At 36.7% G+C, this 25589-nt stretch overlaps 1 protein-coding gene across 6 annotated transcripts in view; it reads right to left on the reverse strand.

Annotated features, from left to right (window-relative positions):
• Mef2a (myocyte enhancer factor 2A) overlaps positions 1-25589 on the reverse strand; it is a 121581-nt gene that overhangs the window by 53002 nt on the left and 42990 nt on the right. For all 6 annotated transcript variants that reach the window (XM_051206500.1, XM_051206497.1, XM_051206502.1 and 3 more), the window contains 2 exons: positions 19022-19212; positions 3508-3711 (listed from right to left, as the gene is read on the reverse strand). In XM_051206500.1, the coding sequence (XP_051062457.1) occupies positions 3508-3711; positions 19022-19075 (258 nt within the window). In that variant the 5' untranslated portion in view covers positions 19076-19212. The remainder of the gene's footprint in view (positions 1-3507; positions 3712-19021; positions 19213-25589) is intronic.

Genomic DNA, 25589 nt, shown 5'->3' on the forward strand with positions numbered 1-25589 from the left:
ATGAGTTTCTAATATTTGTAGTTAAATAAAACTAAAATATTCCAATACAAATTACCCTTATCCAAAATACTTGGTGCCAGAATATTTCAGACTTGCTTGAATACTTCGGATTTAAGAGCATTTCAGATTTTCATATTAGTTGATGCTTATTTGGTACAATATAAATTTTCCAGTATTCTCAGAAAGCTTATCTGTTCTCATCCCACTATTAATACATATAATCTTATGTAGCAGTATAGACATAGCTAACAGCACAATGTGTCCATCTTCTTTCCATAATAATCTCAAAGGGACTTGTATGTTAAGGATGCAACACAACAGAATACATCTGAAGTAGATTATTTATAAATGTTTACACCTGTTTTTTTGTTCACTCACACGAGCTAGCCAAGGAGTCAGAAACCTCACTGCCAACTTGTTAGAAGTATATTTATATAAAATCTTTAGGTATAAGATGTAACTCAGTGGTTTATAAAAAACCACGGTATTCGTATGGTTCAAATTAGAAATTTCTAAACAGGTCCCTGCAGATCCCGCAGCACAGAAGACCCTTAAATGTCTAGGCTATGAGTAAATGAATACCAAAGTACTTGAAAGGAGATTGTATGAAAAAGGAAATCACTGACAACAAAAAAACTTTACAAGAGTATTATTAAAATTTCCTCAAGTGAGATATTTGTAAAGTTCTTTGAGTCTGGATCACTTGAAGCTCTTTTTGGTCCACAATAATCCTTACAGATGCATCAATATGAACTCAGCTTATGTATATACACTACTGGTGAGAACACACTGCATCATCTTTTTAAGAGAAAGGAGGCTGCTTAGATGTAAAACCCAAACCTGTAAGACGGGCCTCCTTCCACTTATGAAAATAATTAAAACTTGCTTGATAAGACTTTACTGTACAATGAAGTAAGGCTGGGGATGCAGCTCAGTTGGTTAAGTGTTCACTTAGCATGCATGAGGCCCTGAGTTTGATCTCCAGCAGGCAACATAAACTGGTGTGGGGATGCACATCCATAATCTCAGCACTCAGGAGATGAAGGCAGAAGAATCAGCCATTCTCATCTAGTTTGAGGCCAGACTAGCACACCTAAGACCTTATCTAAAAGGAGACAAAGAAGCCCACAAATAAAGCCTTAAGGTTTATCCCTCAAAAAGTTGTATTTATAATATAACTACTCCTATATACTATAAAATTATAACTTATAGAGAACTATTAGTAAGATTCATGTTGGATTACATCTAAAAAGGAACACTAAAAAGAAAACATCAAAATCCCCATGGGTGCAGGCTGAAGATATAACTTAGAGGTTAAGAGCACTTACAGAGAACCCAGGTTTGGTGCCCAGCAGCTACATGATAGCTTACAGTCATCCATAACTCCAATTCCAGGATTCCATACGTGTACTGCATATAAATTCATGCAAGCACACATACAGACACGTGCACACACACACACACACACTCGATCTTGCAAACAAAACACTTAAAAATCATAATAGGTGAGTGAACTGCCAAAGTTTTCACTCACATTGAATATACTGAAGCAGACTGTGACACAGAAAACTGCTAAAATGTTGGGGATTTACTCTCTTACACTTTGACTGCTGACCACATAGAGATGAAGACTGAGGTAATGTGAAAAGTCTGAGAAGTTTAAACCAGATTATACTCTTCACATTCTCTACAGACGTTAGCTCTAGGCTGTGCGAACGAAGCACCCTAAGTTTCCAGAGGCCGAGAGCAGCCCTGCTGCAATGAAAGAGTAGAGTAGTTAGGGTTAAGAGGGGTGGCTTTCCTCAGTGACAGCAGTCCTTAGTGTCAGCAGCCAGCACACTTGCTTGTTCCTAAGTGAAAGGTCGCGGGACTTTTGATAACACTCATAGATGTCTAAAATGAAAAGCCATCTGAAGCAATATTTGGGACATTATCCATTTCAAGTAAATTTAAATATAAAGTCTCTGGCAAACATACTAAGATGATCTACTTACCAAATTATAATACAAAATGTGCTTATGAATAATAGGAAAAACTGTAAGATAATTTGTGTTGCAAATAAGTTCTAAGATAAAACATATGTGCTAAATAACAGTAATTGTCAAATGACATAAACATAACTGCATTAAAGAGTGTTCCTAAAGACATGGTTATAGCTAAGTAATTAACAAAAGCAAAAACAAAATAAAACACAGGCCAGGTGGTGGTGGCACACACCTTTAATCCCAACACTCTGGAGTCAGAGGCAGGTGGATCTAGGCCAGCCTGGTCTACAGAGCAAGTTCCAGGACAGCCAAGGCTATACAGAGAAACCTTGTCTTGAGAGGAGGGGGGGGGGGGAATAAAAAACAAAGCTTCAAACTCATTTCACCGGATTTTCAAAGCAGTGACTCCTTAAATAAATCCAGGTAAACTGGTCATAGCTGTTATTATGCTATGCTTTTACTTCTTATTGGAAATAATTCATTAATAACTATAAGGTTAATACATTACTTTTTAAGATAAGGATATTTTTTTCCAGCAACAAACTAAATCACTATTCAAAAAAGAACCCAAAATGCAGGAAGATTCAGGAGAAGAATCAAATGCATCTTCATAACTATATTATTATTATGTCTGAGGTCAAATAAATTTGATTCCTATACAAGATGATGGTCATATAATCTTCACCTGCATTTCAACTGTTGGATGTAAAATATAAACTCGGACTCCATTTGTCCTTTTACATTCGATTCTATGTCATCCCTACGTGGTTTTGGTACTTTCTTTAAGGAAATGTCTAATTTAAGTGATTTCTTTCTAATATCACATAACTAAGAAAATGAAAGTATTTTTAAAGCAATGAAAACATTCCCTTCAAAAATTAAAATGGAGCAAACCCTCTAAACATAAAAAATAATACCCAAAAATTATTGTGAAGATAACTTAAAATGCCATCAGAAAAAGTTCAAGGAAACTGGGTGAGGTGACTCACACCTGTAATCAAAGTATTCATGAAGCTAAAGAAAGAAGATGGTGGCAAATTCAAGATAAGCCTACGTTATATGGCAAATCTCTGCCTTACAAACAAAGAAAACAAACAGAAACCCTCTTTCTTAATAAACTTAAATAGGTTGACAAAACTATGAAAGACACTAAATGAAGTGTGGACAAATAGAGCAAGGACTCCCTGCCTCTACACACATGCTATTGCTAAAAATTTACTTCCCTTTCATTATGTTTAATGTGTATCATCACTAATATATAGTATAATGAAATAATCAAGATGTGCTAAAAATTATAGCAATTGATTTGAAGCAAAATAAATAATCATTGGTTAAAAAATATATACTACTTAAATGTTAAAATTTGTATGGTATAAAGCTTAATTAATTTTTTGAATTAATAGAAAATGTAGGTCCTTCTAAGAAATAGTTCAATGTTTTAGAAGTACAAAGAAATGTGACAGTTAAAATGTGATTTTTAAATATTATTTGCAATTCACACATTACTAAATATGTGTGTTACCTCAACAATATCCGAGTTCGTTCTGCTTTCATGAGGCTCATTATACTCTGTGTACTTGAGAAGAACTTTGTCCATGTCAGTGCTGGCATACTGAAATAGCTTGTTAGAGCTGTTGAAAATGATGAGTGCTATTTCACAGTCACACAGCACACTGAGTTCATAGGCTTTCTTCATCAATCCAAACTTTCTCTTTGTAAAAGTGACCTAGACAAAGAAAAAACAGAATTTTTAATTAAAATAAAGTCTCCTTAATGATGAGTCTTTCTTTATACTGAGCCAGAGTTCAAAGATAAAAGATTTCTAGCTTCATGCTCCACACAATCCTCTCCCCTCCTGTATTTACTGCCCAAGGGCTCTAAAAGCGAGGTGTTATTCGCTTAGCCTTGGCTGTGACTACACTACAAAAGCCAAGGGGACAGATAACTAGTGGTCCTTATATTTCAACTTAAATTTGTGCCATCATCAGAAACCAACCTTTCCTAGCTTTCAGCTCCTAAATGATTAAAACCACCAACTTATGCTTCTCTCTCCTGCCAAGCCTTTTTACTGTCTCCACTAAAATTCAATCCAAAACCAGCAAAATTGTGTGATCCCATCAATCTCTCTTATTATTTCTCTAATTAAAACCTGATAACTGAGGTTCTTCTGAGACCAAAACATTCTTTCAATGAGTTTAAAACAATATCTCCCTTACTCTAAAAGTTCCTGGAAGAGAAGTCCTTTTTTTTCTTTTTCTCCCTATTTCCTCTTTTTTCCCTTAAAAATTCTCAGGTATTGAGAACTCTCAAGCTCCTACCATGAAATCACACCATCTGATAACCCTCCTGGAGGTAAGCATGAAGTGACACTTAATCCTGCCACTTTCCTCAAGCAGGAACACCTGACTGCTTTTCCAAGTCCTGCTCCTCATCACCAGTGTCACATCTTCAGTGCCACCATCACCAATAATGATTATCACCAAAATTCTCAACGTCATAGAGTTCTCTCTGATGGCTTCTTGTTCAGCTCTTATCTTCATTATCATCTCTCCAGACATTCTTTTACCTTATCAAATCCTCAGATCCATTTACCTTATCAATTTGCTAATGTAGGGCAAATAATAGTCAACCAAGTTATCCTGAAGACAGGACCTTGGATTAGACATACAATGAATTTACCTTTCATATATACCTCATGCACACAAGCTGGAGGCAATTTTGCATATTATTTTTTGTGTACGTACATTTTGACTACAATACATTACATATGTTAGGGTGTGAGATTTTTTTTTTTTTTTTCCCACTATGGCACTGTGTTAGAACCCAAAAAGTTTCGGGCTTTGGAGACATTTGGGATATTTGGATTTTTCAGATTAGAGATGGATAACTGTATCTCTTTTCATACCTTTTTTTTTCTCTTTAGGTTTGATGGTCTATTATAATCTGACCTCTTCAAATATAGATAAACCCTTTCCTCTTCTCTCATTACCATACTTTTCTGACACAGCCACAATCAAGAACCAACTTTCTAACATATACCCAATTACCAAATTATCAACAAATACACATGAACACACCTAGTATTTCTGAACTGAGACATAAATCTCACATGCAATGGTGCCTAATACTCCTAATTTCATGTTTGTTGTAGTATCATCTTGTCTCCTACAACTTCAATCTCCTGCAAAAACTACTTCACACTATATGAGGAGGAGGAAGGGGAGGAGAATTACCTCAACATTCTATTCCCAATCTATCAGTTTTTAGTTGCTTCATCCACTTAACTTTTCCTTCTTTGCTGTTACTAATGCCTAATCTTACTCATTCTTATATGCCTCTCTTCTCTGTTGCAATTTTATCCTGCTCTGGTAGATCAAACACTGCAATCATCATGTAAATATGCTCTGCTATCTCTTCCAACTCCACCTTATCATTCCAGTCTAAGCCCTCTGTGTGCTTTGAAATAAAAACACCTGAAAGAAATGTCTAAGTGATCTTGAATCTGTGTGATTAAAGTCATCACTGGCTATCTTACTTTATACCTCAGCAATGTCTGACAAAATTGATCATGCTCTTTAATCAAACATTTCTATACCAGGTGCTTATGAAGTAAACTCACTGCTTCCTCTCAGCCTTTACCTATATCCCCTTCCTCTGCTCATATACTCCTACATATCAGACTTCATGTGTTTAGGTGCCTGTAGGCTTCTTACTAGGGTTCCTTTCCCTTTTATCTTCACACATTTTGACTAATGGTTGTACCATGATTTTAAAAGCAAAAACAAACAAACAAACAAAAAAAAAACAAAAAAAACTAAGCTCTTTTCAATCATCTGTTTCAGTAAATGTATTATCATCTACTCAAAAAACAAAAGCAAAACCAATGTAAAGACTTATGCTGACTCCTATTTAATAATCCACACCACCCGCAAACTGCTGGCTTTACCTCTAAAATAGACCTTGTATCTTCCCTTGTCTATCTGTATCACTATCGCTCAAATTTCATGATCTCTCATCTACCATGTTCATATAATCATCTTATTGGATTTTCCAACTCATCCTAACACCCCATAACTGCTAAGTACCATCCAAAGTTTAAGTGAGAGCTTGGTGTTTCTCACTGCAGTGAAAATAATATCAAACTCACTCAGCACACAGTAGAAACAATCTATTCTCTGCTTCTTGTGACACTGGCACAGGTATATACATATATGTGTGTTCTTTTCACTTTAGGAACTTCATTATGTTCCCTGCCTGAGGAATATATACTAATGCACATCTACCTAATGGTTGCTTCCTTTGCCTTAAAAAAACAAAACAAAAACACTATTAATTTTTTTAAAATAGTCCTTATATAAATACACATTTAACCCGCTATCCATAGTTTCCCTTTTATGTTTCTGCATGAGACCATAAACATAAATAATTTGTATAAACACATAAGGAATTCTGCTGCCCTACAAAACTATCATTAAGGTGGAGGGTAATAGCTCTATGGTATTCTCAAACAATTTCATATTCCATACTAGTATAATTACTCCTTTTAATCTTTGTTAATGATAGCCTGAATAATAATCTTTTCAGTGTGTACTTAATGTACTAATTTGTAATAACCTGGCAATCTCTTTTTATCTGTTTTCACTTGGGATTTCCATTCTCTAGAAAGTAACTTATCTTTTATCACCTTCCTGTTATATAATTCATCCTGTACTTATCTAAAATACTCTTAGGCAGATAAACTTATTGCTTTACAAATACCTTTGGATTTTTTCCACTTATGTATTAACTTTATACACTACTGTGACTGAAAAGATGTGTTATTGTTGTTGCTGGTTCTTTGCATTTCAATAGAACTAGCTTTATTTATTTGTTTGTTTGTTTTTAAAAGCAAAAGGAATGGCTTATAAACAAGTGCAGATGTGGACTGAGTGGGTGGGCATGGCCTGAAGCTTACAGAGGAGTTGCTGTGTCATAAGAGAAACAGCAGATGGAAAGAAAGAATAGTAATGTCTTGTCTGCTTGATGAGTCTGAAGATGCAAAGTTAATTGAAAATTTTTGTCTTTAGAAAAGGTGTTCTGCTGAGTTATCAGGCGATAACTAAAATGGTTTCTGGAGAATCAGATGAGCTATGCAGGTTGAGAACTGGCATCAACTCAATCTTCTCATTTCCCTCCATTTTCTATCATTTTCCTCTTGTCTTTTTCTTAAAGATGTTATTTCGGTAAAACTGAAGCTCTTTGATGTCATCGAGTTACTTATGACTTGATATACTAGATACAGTGGAATTTTGAACTCTACATGCACTTTCAAAATCAATATGGTAGTGTTTAAGATGAGACAAGTAATGTGTCTTCAAATTATGATCTAGAAAAGATAAACAAAATTCTTCCCTTAAACGTTCATAATCAGCATAAAGAATAATCTCTGCTGCTCTTTTTTTAGTGTGTGTGTGCATGCGTGTGTGTGGTATGTGCCTACACATATGTATATGTGTGTGCAAACAAACCTGAAAATGGGTTTATATACCTGTGGAGGCCAAAGTCAATGTTAGGTATCCTCTTCTATACATTTTCATCTTATTTTTTTAAGATTTATGTTTAATTACATGAATGTACTTATGTCTGTATGGGGGGGCATGTATACATGAATGTAGTGCCTGGAGGCCAGATGAGGGTGTCAGATCCCTTAGATCTGGACTTATCTGAACTTAGCCCGTACAGGCTTTGAACCATGGCTCTATTTTCTCCAGCCATCCCTATTACCTTGTGTGAGTGTAAGACACATGTATACATCAGATCCTCTGGAGTCGCAAGTGCAGGCTTTTGTAAGCTCTCAGTGTGGGTGCTAGAAACTGAACTGGGCTCTTCTGGAAGAACTACAAGCACCCGTAACTGCTGGTCATCTCCCTAGCCCTTCCATTTTATTTTTTAAGACAGTGTGATCAGCAGCTGGCTAGATTGGCTGACCAGCAAGCTCAAATGATCTTGATCCTGTCACTGACCTCCCTCCCAACACTAGGAGCTCAGGTACTGCCATTCCATATCTAACTTTGTATAAGGATGCTGAAGATCAGAACTTAGGCCCTCATGCCTGAGCAACAAGCATTTTACTCAGTTAGCCATCTAAGCCTCTCTGCTATTCCCAAACATACATTTTCAAACGCATTTCTTTGAAGTTATGAATCACAAAAAGTTGATGCTAAAGGAAGGAGTTAGTGAATCCAAGAACTTAGCATGTAGCAACCAGCTCTTCATTATTTCAACATACTCCAACTATAGTCAGCTTAGAAGAGGTCTTTTTAGTGTCAATTTTTAAAAATGCTTCAATGGCTCCACCAAAGTCAATGAACCAAAAGTAATAAAATTAACACAGTACTTCAGGTATTTTAAATGCAAACTTTATTCTTCCTTCAGCACTCAGTCTAATTTTTACAAACTGAAGAATTTTTTTTAGAGTAAGAGATACAACAATTACCCACAAATCTCCCATCTCTACATGTATATGTCCTCCTCTATTATCAATGTTCTCTGGCAGAATGATATATTATTTATCATAACTAATGAGCCCATAGTAGCACACATTATCACTCAAACTCCATGGCTTGTATCAGAGGTCACCTCCTATACGTTTTTCAGGTCTGGATACATATATGACATATATTACACATTTATATTATCAGACAAACTGGCTTCACTGTCCTAAAACTACTCAAATGTTAGTCCATTATTTGGATATTCTACAATATATTTCTCCAATTAAAAATAAAGCAGCTATAAGCATGTATGTACAGGTTTTGCACGGAATTTAAGTTTTCAACTCTCCTAACTAAACACCAAAGAGTGCAGTCTGTTGGTGGGTTCTATGCTAACCAGATTTAGTCTTGTAAGAAAGTGTCAGAGACAGTGAACTTTGTCTGATTCCAAATTTGCAGGAGGGTGAGTGCAGAGAAGTCTGAACATTCTAAATTCCGCAAGAGCCAAAAGAATACTGAAGGGAAAGAACAGAGTTTTAAAAGTAGTTAACTAAAGCTACGTGGCTCTGCTCACAGGGTCTACTGAGATACAGAACAAAAAAAGAGAGCCATACTGTCAACTGGCCTTTCACAAACAAGTCAAAAAAACTCTGAGAAAGGAAGCTCTGGAATACACCAGAACTTCATATTTAAAAACTCAATTCATTTACAGACCTTAAGTCCTCAAAAACAAAACAAAAAACCCAAAACGATAAAAGACCTAAATATAAAATGTGAAATTAAGGGACTCATAAATGATTTGGGGCTTAGCAATTTATTTGGTACTTTTTTACTTATTCTTTAAAAGAGGAGCCTCACTAAGCAGTCCAAGCTGGCCTTGATTCTGACACACAGCTTAGAACTTGGGAACCCTCTGCCTCAACTTCCCGAGAGCTGAGGATATACAGTGGTGCCCATTACCACACCTGCATCACCACAGAAGCTTGTTGGCTTTTTTGATTTGTTACTAACAAAACCTAAATATGACCTGCCAAACAAGAAAGTTTAACTGACTTCATTGAAATTAGAAGTCTCTGTTCTATTGAAGACACTTGTAAGGAAAAGAGAAGAAAAACCAATGATATCTTGAGTTAAAATCTGTGAATACCACCTACCTCATACAGGACACTATTCAACATATACAAAGAACTAAGACTCAGCAATAAGAAAATTAAAAATCTTATTTTTAAAAAGGGGGAAAGATTTAAATAGGCAACTTACCAAACAAAGGAGATAACAGAAAATCAGCATTAAGTTTACACATCCTATGTCTCTGAAGAAGTGCAAGCTAAAGTAACACTGAGAAAGTATCACCTCACAGGGTATACACTACCAGAGTGGTGCATAATGTAAACTGTGGACTTTGGGTGCCAAGGATTTGTTAGGGATGCCCCTTGACTATGACAACTGTACAACTCTGGTGTAGACTATAGGCAATGGGAGACTCTGGAAGAGACAGGAGATAAGTAAAGACAATTATTCAGGTATAATTTTATGATGTTTTGTTCTGAACCTAAAAATGCCAAGTATGTCTTCCTAGGAATGCTATTGGTCCAGAGTAGACTAATCAAGCATCACATTAGATACTGAAGAAACAGGATTTCTCCTATGATGGAAAGTCACTGTGCATATTTCAGTTGTTTCTTTCTCAGTGTTCTTCTAAATTACGGCTATAATATGCATGTGCAAAAGAGGAGCAACAATAAAGAAAATGCAATTTGTTTCAATAGAGTAGCTTAACGATGATCATTAAGAGAGGTGTCCTGAGGCCATGTTGACATCAATGATTCATGCTGGAGGGAGGGGACATGTCTGGGTCTGTGATCCTGCTGCAGCCAGGGGTGCATTAATATCCATAGCCCATACTACCACCAAAGCCATGTGGATGTCCATGGTCTGTGCCACCACCTGAAGCCATGCTGACGACAATGGGCTGGGCTGTTTGCCAGGAATGTGTTGTTATTCATGGCCTGTACTGCCACCAGTTGATGCTGAGATTCACAGCACACGCTGATGCCTGAAGACAGGCAGATGTCCATGGTCCAGATACCTTATGAAAGTCCATGATCCATGCTCCTGCTGACTGTGAAGGACCAGGAGGCTTCTTCTACAGCGGTATCAATGGCTGCAGACTCACAGTCGAGAAAGACATAAAAGGCTTCTGTGACAAGCCCCCTCCCCCCACATACACACAAAAGTAACAACCTAGACAGGAAGCCATCAAAGAGAACACATAACAACTGTGATAAGGATATTGAAATATAGCTCCCCACAACAGATGGCTACTAGTGGGGTGGAGGTGGGGAAGAAGTCAGTTTTCTTTAATGGGCTAGCCACCAGGAGTTTGACCATGATCCAGTGACTATATGGGCAACACAAATTGGTTTTGTTTGTTTTAAATCTTTTCAGGGGATAGAGGCCAGAAAGTGGGTGGGGGATGGGCCTGAGAGGACTGGGAAATAATGGTGACAGGATATATTATGTGAAGTTCCAAAATAATCAACAAAAATATTATGCTAAAAGAAGATAGTCTGTTTTCCTTTCTTTTAGCAATACATTTTAATAGTCACACATCTAGGAATAAATGTTTTTCTCTTAATTTCACAAAGATCTTAATATTCTCAAAGCCATGTTATTGTCTCAAGTACAAATGGTATAATACTTTATGATCACTTGAATATTCCACTGTCCAGTGAACATCCCCTTAACTAAAACTTTTAAGTCGCTAATACCATGTACTCTTTACAAGACTGAATATGTGAATTGTGCCATACATCCAAAAATCACTTTTTATAGAATTTCTCTCAATATCTGTCTTTATAATTTAATGTTTTTAAAAATATGAAACACAAGTTTAAAAAAAAAAATCTCATCTTGGGCCCATAAGATGCCAAGCAAACCAGATGACCTGAGTTCAATCCCAAGATCCCACAATGGAAGGAGAAAATCCCTCAAAGTTGTCTACTGACCTCTACATGTGTACTGTACCTGCACAAGCCAACACTCTAAACACACTAAGGAATAACCCTTTAAAATATGTTCTTAAAAATTCTCAATGACTTGAAATATTCCTTTACAAATACATTTTAGGAGCAACCAAAAAGAAAATAAAATATAGTTGAGGAACACGGAGAAAGAATAAAAGGATAATAATCCAGATACTAGACACCAAGAATTAAAATCTGGACTCTTAGAAAACTTCTAAGAAACAAACAAACAAACAATAGAGAATTGGCAAACCACACACACAGAAAAGGGATACATTTCACCTTGTCAAAACAGAGAAGTATCATAAAGCTGAACTAGCAACTCTTTAAATTATACCAATCACAGCAAGAGAAACGTTACTTGTCCATTTTTAAGGAAGTATGTTCACATGTACATACACAGCAGCAACCAGAACAGTAAAAACTGCTGAAAACATGATAAAACAAACAGCTAAACTGAAAGAATGACTCAGATCTCCAAAGCACTGTGAGGGAAAGGCAGCACAAATGACCATGCCATTGTGTGAGAAAGTAGTCATTCTGATATAACACTAAAACAATATCCTTTCAAAAAATGTATGTTAAGGAACACAAAACAAATGAGTGATTACCTTGGTAAGGGAAGGATGAGTGGGTGGGTCTAGGAAAAATTATAAAAACTAATTATCGTATTGTAGTTTACAAATAAAATTATCTACAGAAAACTTTTCAAGACTGACATACTTCCAAATAATGAACACAATCTTTGTGCCGGTATTCTCTATATTTGACCTTTGAAAATGAATTTTAATGTTTTTTTTTCTCCCTAAGTCTATGAAGGTATCTGCATCAAGATAAGCAGAAGTGTGTGTGTGTGTGTGTGTATGTATGTATGTATATATATATATATATATATATATATATATATATATATATATATATTCTTAGAAGCAGTAAGTAATCTGAAGCAAGGCTGTTGGCTAAGTTCAATATAAAGAAGGACTATACTTTTATAAATGGTACCAATAAAACACAACTTGAGGGGTTAATGAGATGACTCATCTGGTGAAGGCACTTGCCTGCCACACAAATCTAAGAAGAACCTGAGTTCAATCCCTGCAACCCACATAAAGGTGGAAGAAGAGAAACAACTCTGCAAAGTTGTTCCCTGGCCTCCACAAGCATGCTGCAGACCACATGCATCTCCACAAATCACAGAATTCAAAGTAATAACAATAAAATTAAAAATTAATTTGGGGGAATTAATATTTTGTTTTGTTTTTAAAGTCAAATATCTAGAAACCAACCAGTCAAAAAATGTCTATGATCCACATGCTCAGAAGCCTCAAACCCTAGACTTAATAAAAGCCAAAGGAAAGGTCAATACGTTCAAGGGTGTAAGACCCAATATTATGAAGTTACCTGTGACCCTAAATGGGTGCACACATTTAGTGGGGAACACCTGGATCCAGGGAGATTCTTGGTTGGCTGTTTTTGTGTAAACACTGATCTGACAGTTTCATTTGGAAATGGAAAGGAAAGAACAGCAGCCTGTTCTGCAAAAACACAATGGTAGCCAACTATGCTATCAGATAACAAATTATAGTAATTGCAACAGTGGAGAATTGAGTAAGGATATACAAATAATCAAATGAAAGAAAATACAGGGTACATAAATAGACCCACAAACACACTGTTATTTGACTCAAAATCAGGCAGCACAGAAATGCAATGAATTACACTGGGTCACGGAATATCCAATTGAGAAAATAATAATCTGATCCCTACAAGTCAATTCAAACATAAATTCCAATAGATAAGAGATCCAAAACATGGGAAGTAAAACGAAACACTCTGAGAAGAAAATAAAATAATTATCTCTGTTCTTATTTGGAGATCCAGGCAGGGAGTGCAGCTACTAGTAAGTGTTTGACTGAAGAACAGCCTTCCTTCTCTACTAGGAACATGGCCTTCGTCACCAGGCACAGACCATTGATAAAGTGGGAGGAGACACTTGTCTAGACAGCCAAATCAGCTCAATCAACTCTGGTGATTAAATGGGGGTGACATGTAACATCCAGATTGTCCTTATATCTCTAAGAATGTCCTTCACTGTCTCGTGGAAAATGCAAGTTCTTAAATACAACATAAAGAGCATCTCACCAGTAAGGGGAAGAACAAAAAGGTAAACATAGATGGAGTGGTACCCCATGCTTATAGTCTTAGCTACTGAGAAGATTAAGGTGGGTGGGTTACTTGAACCCTCAAATCCGGAACCATCTTGGGCACCTGAGTGAGACTCCCTTTCAATCTAAAAAAAACTGAATTAAATTAAAATTAAAAATGTGTGTGAGAGTTTAATGGCTATTCTTGGTTGTCAACATGACTACACCTGGAATTAACCAAAACCCAAGCTGCTAGGTATACATGTGATAGATTTTTCTTGATTGGGTCAATATATGTATTTCTATTAGTTCTGTTTCTCTAGAGAACCCTGACTAATAAAGGTTGTATGCAATACTGACTTCAGAATATGACATGGTTGCTAGACTCTTGAACTCACAGCAGCTCTGATTACCTATACAAAACCTGCACAAGATTAAGCTTGCCAACAACTTGTCATGGAAGAGAAAGAAGCTCCCTGTTTCCTGATAATTTATAAGCAGTTAGCACAGTTAATGACTAATAAGGGAGTAAGAGACATTTCCTACAGTAATGCAGCCACTAGTAAGGTACCCATTCTCCTGTTAAAAAACAACAACAACAACAACAACAAAAAACCCTTCACTCATGCTCAGGTAAACAATCCCAAGGAAACTCACTGGAAACACACAATTTTGATAATATAAAAACATAAGAAGGCAAACAACTTCACCAGCTATCACTGAAACTTCAGATTAAAACTTGTTACTACTGCTTGTCTAATACTAGTCTATTAGAGCAGAACAAATGGAAAGGGTAATTCCTAGTACTAGTACAGATTTGAAGCAGCTAGTGTCATACTGCTAGCTAAATATGAATTAATGAGAAACACTTTAGAAAATTCTTGTCAAATACAGGTAATGACAGAGGGTAAGTATTTAGGTAAGGGACCAGGGTGGAGGAGGGGACCTCCCAAGGATACAGAATATAGTGCTAAGAACAGATAAAGCGGGTACTGGAATAGAAGGATAAAGTGGGGAGGGAAATGGAAAAGCAGAGTCTGGGAAGGAACAATTAACACTAACAGCCTTTTGAAAAACCATATGGAACCTACCACTATAGAAGCTACAATATGTATATAGATGAAAGGAATTTAAATGGAGACACCATATAATGGGAGAAACAGTGTCACAACTAGACATCTTACACCACTAAGTAAAATCTCCAGTGTCTGAAATGGGCTACATTTTGTTGAGTTGCTGGCCAAAGGGATCCCCTAGACCTCTGCTTCAAACACCACAGGCTAATGCCAAGGCTACTGATAGCTCTCTGCAACCTGATGGGACGACCCTATTTCTGAGGATATTTACTCTCATGCTACTGAACAGGAGAAGTTGAACTGGTTCTTAACTAGAAGCTTCTCCTCTCCTCTACCAATTAGCATTCACAGTGTTGGAAGGTACTATACATGCTAGCATAGATGAAAAGTAATCATGCTAGCATAGATGAAAAGGAATCATTCCTATCACCCAGCTACAAATCCTGCAATCTATAACATATATAAAATATACTGGTGCAACAGTTGCACAAATATTATGGGAGTATCCAATCACTTTTTGATTGGCTTTAAGGCTCATTCCATGGGACAGAACCCATAACCTGACACCGCTAAAGTGGCCAAGAATCTGTGATTAGATAGGTGATGTGGGTAAGGTGGAAATCTACTAACAATCTGCTAAACGAACATAGCAATAACATGACTCATAGATTCCTCCATCTTCATCAGAGAAACTTCTTGGTAACAGGAATTAACACAGAGACCCACAATGAGAGATTTTGGATCACTCTATATGAACTGTGATGTCCTCTCAAATCCCTCCCTTCAAGATTTGGCGAGGACATGCAAAGAGCCAGAAATGATGGTTGACTCCAAGGAAACAAGTGTCTTCCACATACAACAGGACAGACACACACACAAACCCAGAGACTATAGCAGCACACATGAAACATATACAGGTTCAAGACAGATAGGGCCCTGGCACTGAGAAGGGAAAGAAAATGCAAAGTCCTATTCTTAACCCACGAACTATTCGCAACTGACTGCTGGGGAAGGGAAGATCAGTTTTTTCCAATGACTATCACTGGGTATTATCAACCACATTTCTAAGCAAACTCCCATACCCCAAACAACTGGCCAATATAAAAGAAATAAAATGAACTCCATGTTTTCTTGTGTGCTTGGAGGGGGTGGGGGTAAAGTGTTTTGTTATTTTTGTCTTATTGGATTGGTTTTTTGTGTTTCTTTGGACTTTGATTTTCTGAGGGTTTTTTGTTTGTTTGTTTCGTTTCGAAAGATTTATCTATTTATTATGTATACAGCATTCTGCCTCCATGTATGCCTGGGTTTTTTTGTTTTTTGAGGTTTTGGTTTTTTTTTTTTTTGTCTTGTTTGTTTAAAAAAAAAAATTCTTGTCCACCATTACAAAAGCTGATCATAAAAAATTATTCTGTACTAGATAACAAACTGTACTAGACAACATATAAAAACAAACGTTCATGTGCACAAAATAAGAATAATCAAAAGATAACTCTTCATATAGTATCAATTTAAAAAACCATGAATATCTATTCACAACAGATAAACATAAATATATAAATTGTGATATTCAGTTATATACTGATAAGAATATAAAAATACAATGACACACATTATATACAAGGGTTAATTAACATTTATGAATTTTACAAGTACAGAACTGCTCCAAAGAACACATATTATACAAATGAATTGGAACAACAGGTATATTCAATCTATGGTATTGAGGATTATTTAATAACTTCCCTTGGGGCAAGAGACCAGGAATCCAGGACAAAGAATGGCTCTGGAGTGGTGCATCAAGGTATGTTAGCTATAAGTTATGTAGACATGTTGTTTCTTCCAAGATTCACTGAATTATGCATTTAAGATATGTGAACTTTTCCTTTATGTGTTACCTTAATACAAAAAGAACACAGATTTTGCTAATGAAAGAGCTCTTTTCTTGAAGTGCATGATATTGTCACAAAGATTTTCCATGTGCTTTTTCAGACTTTAAGTGTGTTAATTCATACTTACAATGCAAAGCTCTACTTACTATAAGCTTTTCTGTTGTCTTTTCCTAAATTATCCCATTATGAGGTACATATTCTTACATAAACTCTCAATATATATTTAAATCTCCTAGATAGAAAATATATTTATACACACGCATACACACACACACACACACACACACACACACACACACACAAACATACATATACATTTAATGGTTTTTCATGATCTAATTTGGTCCCTTAAAATATACTTGATTTGGGTAAATAAGAAACTATTTTTCTTTTTATGTAAGACTGAAAAATCTTTAATTCATAATTCACTTTTTGAAAAGTAAAATTAAAATATCATTTTAATTTATGAAAGATGTGCCTATACCAAATCTAATCTAAAAAACACAAACTGACCAATTAAGTCTTCTCTCCTTCCTTCTTTGCTGAGACAGTATTTGAAAGGTTTAGGCAACCATTACCCACTTGATAGCTTCACAAAAATACCATTATCACAATTAAGTCCAAGGAAGGAACAGGCTAATTCTAATTACTAAGCTTCAATTATAATCCATTCTACTATTATCTTTCTAGTATCTCATACTGGCGATAGTACTTGCCTTTAATCACAGCATTCAGGAAGCAGAGGCAGGCAGATCTCTGAATTTGAGACTAGCCTGGTCTACAAAGCAAGTTCTAGGACTGCCAGGGCTACACAGAGAAACCCTGTCTTAAAAAACCACAATGAGAGAGGACAGCGAGGGAAGAAGAGAGGGAGGGAGAAAAGGAGGATGGGAACAAAGAAAATTCTTTACATCCTTCTGATTTTATAACATAAGCCAATAGGAAAACAGAATTTGATAGACTAACACTTTCTCTATAAAATGGTCAAGAATGCATTTATTCTATAAAACAATGGATATTTTATTTCCATCTCAGTTCTAGTAGATATTTCAGCCAGTAGTAACATGACTTATAAGATATCAAAAATTAATTATTAGTTATTTGATAATTTTGTACAGTTTCTTTATTGTATTCATGACTCCTCCCAGATCTACTCTCTCTCCCTTCCTGCCTAACTTTGGATCTTTTTATAGACAAAGTCATCCTCTCAACTTAAAAAGTTCCTATTACATAGCCATCTACATAGCCTAGTTCCTTTTTCCCCTTTAAATAAGTTGGCCATGGCCAACTTAACCATGGGTATTCATGTGATGAGCGCTAGGAGATTTTATGCAATTTCACTGCTTGATTACAAGCCTTACTTAACATTTATACCTCTGTGTTCTTGTAAAGCAGATCCTCCTTCCTCTACATGTTACCACCTTTCACATGTTGAAAAGTTTATGCAGTCTTCTTTGGACTCATTCCTTTCCAATGATAGGATGGTTATTTTTTACCAATCTCCCCTATTTTATCAATCTTCCTAATGCACCATATACATACTGCATAGGCTTTATGAGCTGAAACAGGGGCTTACTTCAATCCATGGTGACTCCCACTAATACCCCCTTTTCTCCCTGAAGCTCACTGAGCTATGTCTACAATTATATCTGCATTCAGTTAAACTTCTACACTGACCTTAAGAATGCACATTTTTCAGTGCTGTGTTGGTCCTAATGCACTTTGCAGAAGTTGTTCTTCAAGCCTCTGATAAACTTCCCGGAGTTAACATCTCTCCCTACTGAACATGCTTTGAACATGAGGAATGAGTGGCTTACTATAATATTCTCTGAAATTCTTTTTTCTTTTCTCTAAATCAAGGGGCCAGGCAACTTTTCTTAAACAATCAGCATCATAGATTTGGGCCCTATGGGCCTTATACTAACTACTCAATAACTACTCAATATAGACGTATACAAATGAATAGGCATTTGGTGCTAATAACAGTAGGAAAAACAGGCAGCTAGTATTGGGGACAGATTGCCAATCAGTTTAAATACAATTGAACTCCATAGATAAAAAACATATTAAAATTATCCTGAATTTGAAAGAATTCATTGGCACTAGTGGTACTGCAAACTTATACATACATTCCTTAGTACAAGAGATGATATTCTGACAACACTCACAAAAGACTAGCAAAGGTGGGTTGTGTATCAAAGACTAAGCACTGCATGAAAACTATATGAGTAAAAATGGAAGGATTTCCTTTTCTACTGCACATGAGAAAACATATTTAAAGTTTTCTTTAAAGTACAGTATACTTAATATTTTTCATTTATTCTGGAACTTTAAATACGTAAGAGTTGAAATCAAATTTAAGAAAGATTTGACCACTCTATAACATGCTTTTTAAATATGATGACCAATTAAATAAAATTTCATTTACCTGCCGGTTCCTCTCATCCATTATGCGTGTGATTTGTATTTTCTTCCGCCCCATTTTCAGATACCTGTTCTTCCTTGTATTCCAAATAATTAACTCAGAAGCTAATTTTCTTCAATATTCTAATGCATTGTACACAGCTTCTATTATGTAACCTTCTAGTCCAAAGCTACCGCTGAAATTTTCTTGAAAATCTAAAAGAAAACACAAATGAGAAAATTTCAATTCTGTACAACTTACAAGTCATTAAATGCTACATCAATTTCAAATATGTTGTTATGCTGACACAGTCTACGCATTCTTAGACTGGAATTTTTAGTTACAGAAATAGAGTTAAATCAGGTTGAAGTCTTTGACTTTACCCCTAGAAGTTCACCTGGATCTCTGTACCTTTACCTCTAAGAAAATGAACTTACAGTACTGGAGCAAAAACAATGGTCAATGTTGCTAAGATTTTTCTATACACTGGCCTTTTTTTAAGTATAGGGAAAAAACTCCATTTTTATTTAGAATTTCTTTTAGCTATATTTTATTATCTCCATTTTGTAAATACAGAGACTAGGGATGCAGAGACACAGAAAAATTTAAGTACTATAACAAAGGCCACCCAGCAAAGGGGCAAACATTGAGATAACACTTCTAGCACCAGCAACACACAATAGTTTTTATTGCTCTTGATGACCTTCATGCAAAAGATAACTAAGTGAGTGGTTCCAATTTGACCTTGTAAATTCTTCTAAGTCAATTTACCCTACAGCCAAATTTTAATACTATTCATCAATCTACAAAGACACCACTATATAAACTTTATATTTCATTTTATGTTTAAATAAAATACTATTTCTGTGGCCATTAAATGAATACCTCCTCATCTGTTAAGATTCAATTTGAATATCAAATTGATATAAAGACAAAATTTTCAACTTTATCATGTAAATCTGATTGAAGGCAATGGGCTATTTACTTCCTAGTATCAATGCATCCCTGCTTACTCCCAAACATCAAATCAAGCATAATGATAAAATGTTCAATAGAGCTAGGTCTCTGAGGCACAACACTTGCCTAGCATGCTGGAGACTTAGGTTCAATTCAAAGTACAGCAAAAAAGGGAAAATGAAAACAAGAGTGAGGGGGAAGGGAGGGACAAAATGGAGCAAGAGAGAGGCAAGAAGAGAAGAGACAGGGAAAAGGGTGGAGGTGTCAATTACACATGGCTCCTCATCTCACAAAGTCCTGAGTCCACAAATGGGAAAAGACATCAAACCACTACATGAATGAATTTCTACCACTTAAAACTGAAAATGTCATTTATCTGACCTATACCCAACTTGGATTTACAGATCAGAAAACGCTCACCTGAATCTGAAGATATACATACAAGAGAACATTATATGCAGATGCCCTACAACAAGAAAGAAGAAAGGTTTAGGAATGCAAAGATGTGGGAACCAGGTAGACTTGCACTATCAGCAACTGTGCTGATTACTTTCTGTCACTTAGGAAGAGGGAACCTCAACTGAGGAATTGTCTCCATCAATTAGCCTGTGGGCATGTCAATGGAACATTTCTTAATGTTAATTATACAGGAAGATCCAGCCCATTATGAGCAGGCCATGCCTGGGTAGGTAGGCATAGGCTGTAAAAAACTGGCTGGGCAAGTCAGAGAAGAAAGTCAATAGCAGCCTCTCTCACTGATCTCCACTTCATTCAGTTCTTGCCTTCATGTCTCTACCCTGGCTTCTTTGGATAATGAAACGTAAACTGTAAGCTGAAATAAACTCTCTACTCTCCAAGTTGCTTTTGATTGTGGTGTTTATCACAGCAACAGAAAGCAAACTAGGACAATAATGGAACTTGACTGGAATACCAAATCATGTTTCCTAACATCACATTCCAATTCCTATCATTAAAAAAATGTGCACTGTGCTGGCAAGATAAATATTCACACACATTGTAGAGATGTGACTGCTAAGTATGCAAGACCTTCTAGTGCCTCAAGATATACATACATACTATCTCTATTGTTGCAACAATTATGAATTCTACTATGTATCTAAGTATTTTGTTTCACAGTTGTCAAACAGGACACTCTAAGTCAACCTTCCTCATAGAACAACTAAAACAATAAAGCTAAAAAGTATTTTAAGGCAATGAGTATCTTTCAACACATTATAATTTGCAGGTCTGAGATCTAGAAATCAGTCTCTGGACTTCTGTTGTTGGAGGAGGTAGAGTCTAAAACTATTGACTATGAGACTGAGAAAACCAACAAAGCTTCTAACATATCTACAAATGGAAGTTCAGAAATTAGATTCTAGGCCTGCCCAGGAGGATTAGCCCTAGTAAGTATACCAGGCACCTAGAAAGACTCCAAAGGCCTATCTATCCCACAGACACTAGAGAAACACAACATCCTTCAAAGAAAGAGTTAAAGGAAGGGAAAACATTTTTAGAAAACATTTCCAAATTAGCTGATTTGCTGCAAAAGCAGGAGACAATTACACACTCTGTATCTCAGAAAAATATGCCTTGAAAAAAAATAAAGGTCAAAACAGAGACTTTTTTAGGTGAATAAGAAATAGCATCTTTCAGACTATACTGAAAGGGACCTCTTCGAAATAGAAGAAAAATGGATACCAGATATGTCTTGAATAGGTACAAAAAATTTAGTACAAGAAACAGAATACATAAACAATTCTACATAAATACTAAGATGTTAATAGTAATACTTTGAGGAACTAAAATATTAGAAGACACAAAATAATAGTACTTTTTCAGGAGGGTAGCAGACGGAGTTAAAGTGCTTTAAAACATTTTATTGATGAGCAAACAGAACACTCTACTTTAGACTTTAGTATGTCAAGAGTCCATGTCACAATCTCTAAGGTAAACTGCTGCAAGAACAATAAAAAAGTATGGATAGCTGAAAAAGCTACAAGAAGGGGGAAATGGACTAATGAGTCAAAAGAAGGCAAAGAGGAGGATATAAACAGAAAGCAAACAGCAAGTGACACATTTAATCCAAGTATATGGGCATTCACATTAAATGTAACTAAAGTAAACCTCTAAATTAAAAAAAAAAAATAACAGAACTTCATTTTAAATCAAACCTCACTTTATGAGGATTACAGACATGGTACTTTAACATGAAGGTACAAGCAGAGAGAAAAACACTGTGTAAAACACAAACCAAAGGAAAAGTTTTATGCCATAGTTTATCATGGCAAACTTCAAGGCAGGATAGACATATGCACAGGGATGAAAACATTGGACAATTTATGAAAAAGTTCTATTCAAGCCAGTGAAATGGTTCAGCGGGTAAAGGTGCTTGTGTGTAAGCCTGCCCACCTAAGTTTGATCTGTGAACCCATGACAAACCCCATATGTGTACCATGGTACATAAACTCTCTCTCTCTCTCTCTCTCTCATACACACACACACACACACACACACACACACACACACACACATGCCACTACCACCATCACTAAATAGTTTGGATTTTATATATATGAATGAATATCTTGCCAGCATGTATGTCTGTTTATCAGCTGTGAGTATGATGCCCACAGACGCCAGAAGAGGGCACTGGATTTCCCAGAACTAGAGTTATAAACAGTTGTCACCCATCATGTGGGTATTGGAACTCAAACCTCAGTCTCTTCAAGGCTGCTGGGTTCTTAACCTCCAAGCCATCTCTCCAGCCCCATGTAATTTTTTTGTTTTTGGAAGTTCATTATACCAGTAAGATATAATACCTAATATCAATATAACCAGGAATTTTTCTTAAAAATCAGATATTCTGTCAGGCAGTGGTGCCACACACCTTTAATCACAGCACCAGGGAGGCAGAGGCAGGTAGATGTCTTGAGTTTAAGGCCCTCCTGGTCTACAGGGCTAGTTCCAGGGCAGCCAAGGCCACACAGAGAAAAACCCATCTCCAAGAAGAAAAAAACAAAAACAAAAACAAAATCAAATATTCTATGCAAAACTATAACCAAGACCTTATTTACTATTTTTAAGGGAGGAAATTACATTCCAATCATTCCTCTCTTTCTTTTTAATTTAACTGAAATATAAAAATTGCTCACTCACCATAACATAGCTTGAAGTAATGCTAACCAAACAAGTGACAGACCTATATATCAAGAACTCTGTGTCTTTAAAGAAAGAAATTAAAGAAGATACCAGAAAATGGAAAGATCTCCAATGCTCTTGGATAGGTAGGGTAAAAATGGCAATCTTGCCAAAAGCAATCTACAGATTCAATGCAATCCCCATTAAAATCCCAGCACAATTCTTCACTGACCTTGAAAGGATAACAATCAACTTTATATGGAAAAACAAAAGACCCAGGATAGCCAAAACAATCCTGTACAATAAAAGAACTTCAGGAGGCATCACCATCCCTGACTTTAAGCTCTACTACAGAGCTATAGTTCTGAAAACAGCCTGGTATTGGCACAAAAATAGGTAGACAAATGGAATCAAATTAAAAATCCTGATATAAACCCACACACCTATGAACACCTGATTTTCAACGAAACAGCTAAAAGAATACAATGGGGTGAGGAAAGCATCTTCAACAAATGGTGCTGGCACAACTGGATGATGGTGTGTAGAAGACTGCAGATAGACCCATGTCTATCGCCATGCACAAAACTCAACTCCAAATGAATCAAAGACCTCAACATAAATCCAGCCACACTGAACCTCTTAGAAGAGAAAGTGGGAGGTACCCTTGAACAAATTGGTATAGGAGGTTGCTTCCTGAACATAACTCCAGGAGCACAGATACTGAGATCAACAATTAATAAATGGGACCTCCTCAAACTTAGAAGCCTCTGTAAGGCAAAGGACACAGTAGACAAGACCAAACGGCAGCTCACAGACTGGGAAAAGATTTTCACCAATCCTACATCTGACAAAGGGCTGACCTCCAAAATATACAAAGAACTTAAACTAGTCAACAAACCACCAAATAACCCTATTAAAAAATGGGGTACAGAACTGAAGAAAGAATTCTCAATAGAGGAAATCAAAAAGGCTGAAAGACACTTAAGAAAGTGTTCAATATCCTTAGCTATCAGGGAAATACAAATCAAAACAACTTTGAGATACCATCTTACTCCTGCCAGAATGGCTAAAATTAGAAACACCAACGACAACTTATGCTGGAGAGGAGAAAGGGGAACACTCCTCCACTGCTGGTGGGAGTGCAAACTTGTACAGTCATTTTGGAGATCAGTATGGCAGTTCCTCAGGAAAATGGGAATTAGTTTACCACAAGACCCGGCAATCCCCCTCTTAGGCATATACCCAAGTGATTTACATCCATGCAACAAAGACATGTGCTCAATTACATTCATAGCAGCATTATTTGTAATAGCAAGAACCTGGAAGCAACCTAGATGCCCCTTAACTGAAGAATGGATAAAGAAGATGTGGCACATCTACACAATGGAATACTACTCTGCAGAAAAAAAATAATGGAATCTTGAAATTCACAGGTAACTGGATGGCACTAGAAGAAACCATCTGAATGAGGTAACCCAGTCACAAAAAGAGGAACATGGTATGTACTCGCTCATATATGGATTTTAGACCTAGAGCAAAGGATCACCAGCCTATAATTCACACCAGAGTAACTAGGATACAAGGTGTATTCTAAGAGATTCATATAAAGTCCCTCACAGAAGCGGGAAGGGACAAGTCCCCCAGAGCACAGGGGAAGTGGGGGGGGGGGCAGTGAATGGAGAGAGAAGTAGGAGAAAGAGAGGGGGAGGAGAGGAAAGCACATGTGACTAGGGAAATTGAGCCAGGGTAGGAATAGGAGAGAGAGAGAGAGAGAGAGAGAGGGGGAGAGAGAGAGAGAGAGAGAGAGAGAGAGAGAGAGAGAGAGAGAGAGAACATGAACAAACATAAAAGAGGGAGCCATTATTGGTTTGAAGAGAAAACTGAACCTAAAGAAAGGTCTAGAGATCTACAAGACTGCCGCCAACTAACAATTTGAGCAACCATGGAAAGGCTACTTCCCAGATAGTGACATTAACAACTAACTTATCCACCATCATGGTGCCCTCATCTAGTACCTGTTGGAAACTGAAGCAAACACCCATACCTAAACACTGAGTTGAACTAGAATCCAGATGCAAAGGGAGAGGACAAGACCAGGTTGCAGAAACACATAGAGACAGCTGACCCGAACAAGGAGGAGCTAACGGGCCCTTAGACTGATAGCTGGGAATCCAGCATGGGACTGACTCAGACCCCCAGAATATGGGTCTCAGCTAGAAGGACTGAGCAGTCTAAGGAACCTCAGACAGTGGAACCAGGATATATTCCTGGTGCACAAAAGGACCTTGCGGACACATCCCCCATGGAAGGATACTCCCTTAACCTAGAGACAGGAGAGAAGTCCTAGTCCCTACTTCAAATGACTTGACAGATTTACATGACCCCACGTGGATGGCATTGCCCTATATGTGGAATTGGGCTGGGGGGATGGGAGGGGAGGGTTGTCTGAGTGCATGTGAGGGAGGGAGAGAAGGAAGAGGGAAGGAGGGAGGGG

Source organism: Phodopus roborovskii, unplaced genomic scaffold, assembly GCF_943737965.1.
Source record: "Phodopus roborovskii unplaced genomic scaffold, PHOROB, whole genome shotgun sequence".
Taxonomy (NCBI): domain Eukaryota; kingdom Metazoa; phylum Chordata; class Mammalia; order Rodentia; family Cricetidae; genus Phodopus; species Phodopus roborovskii.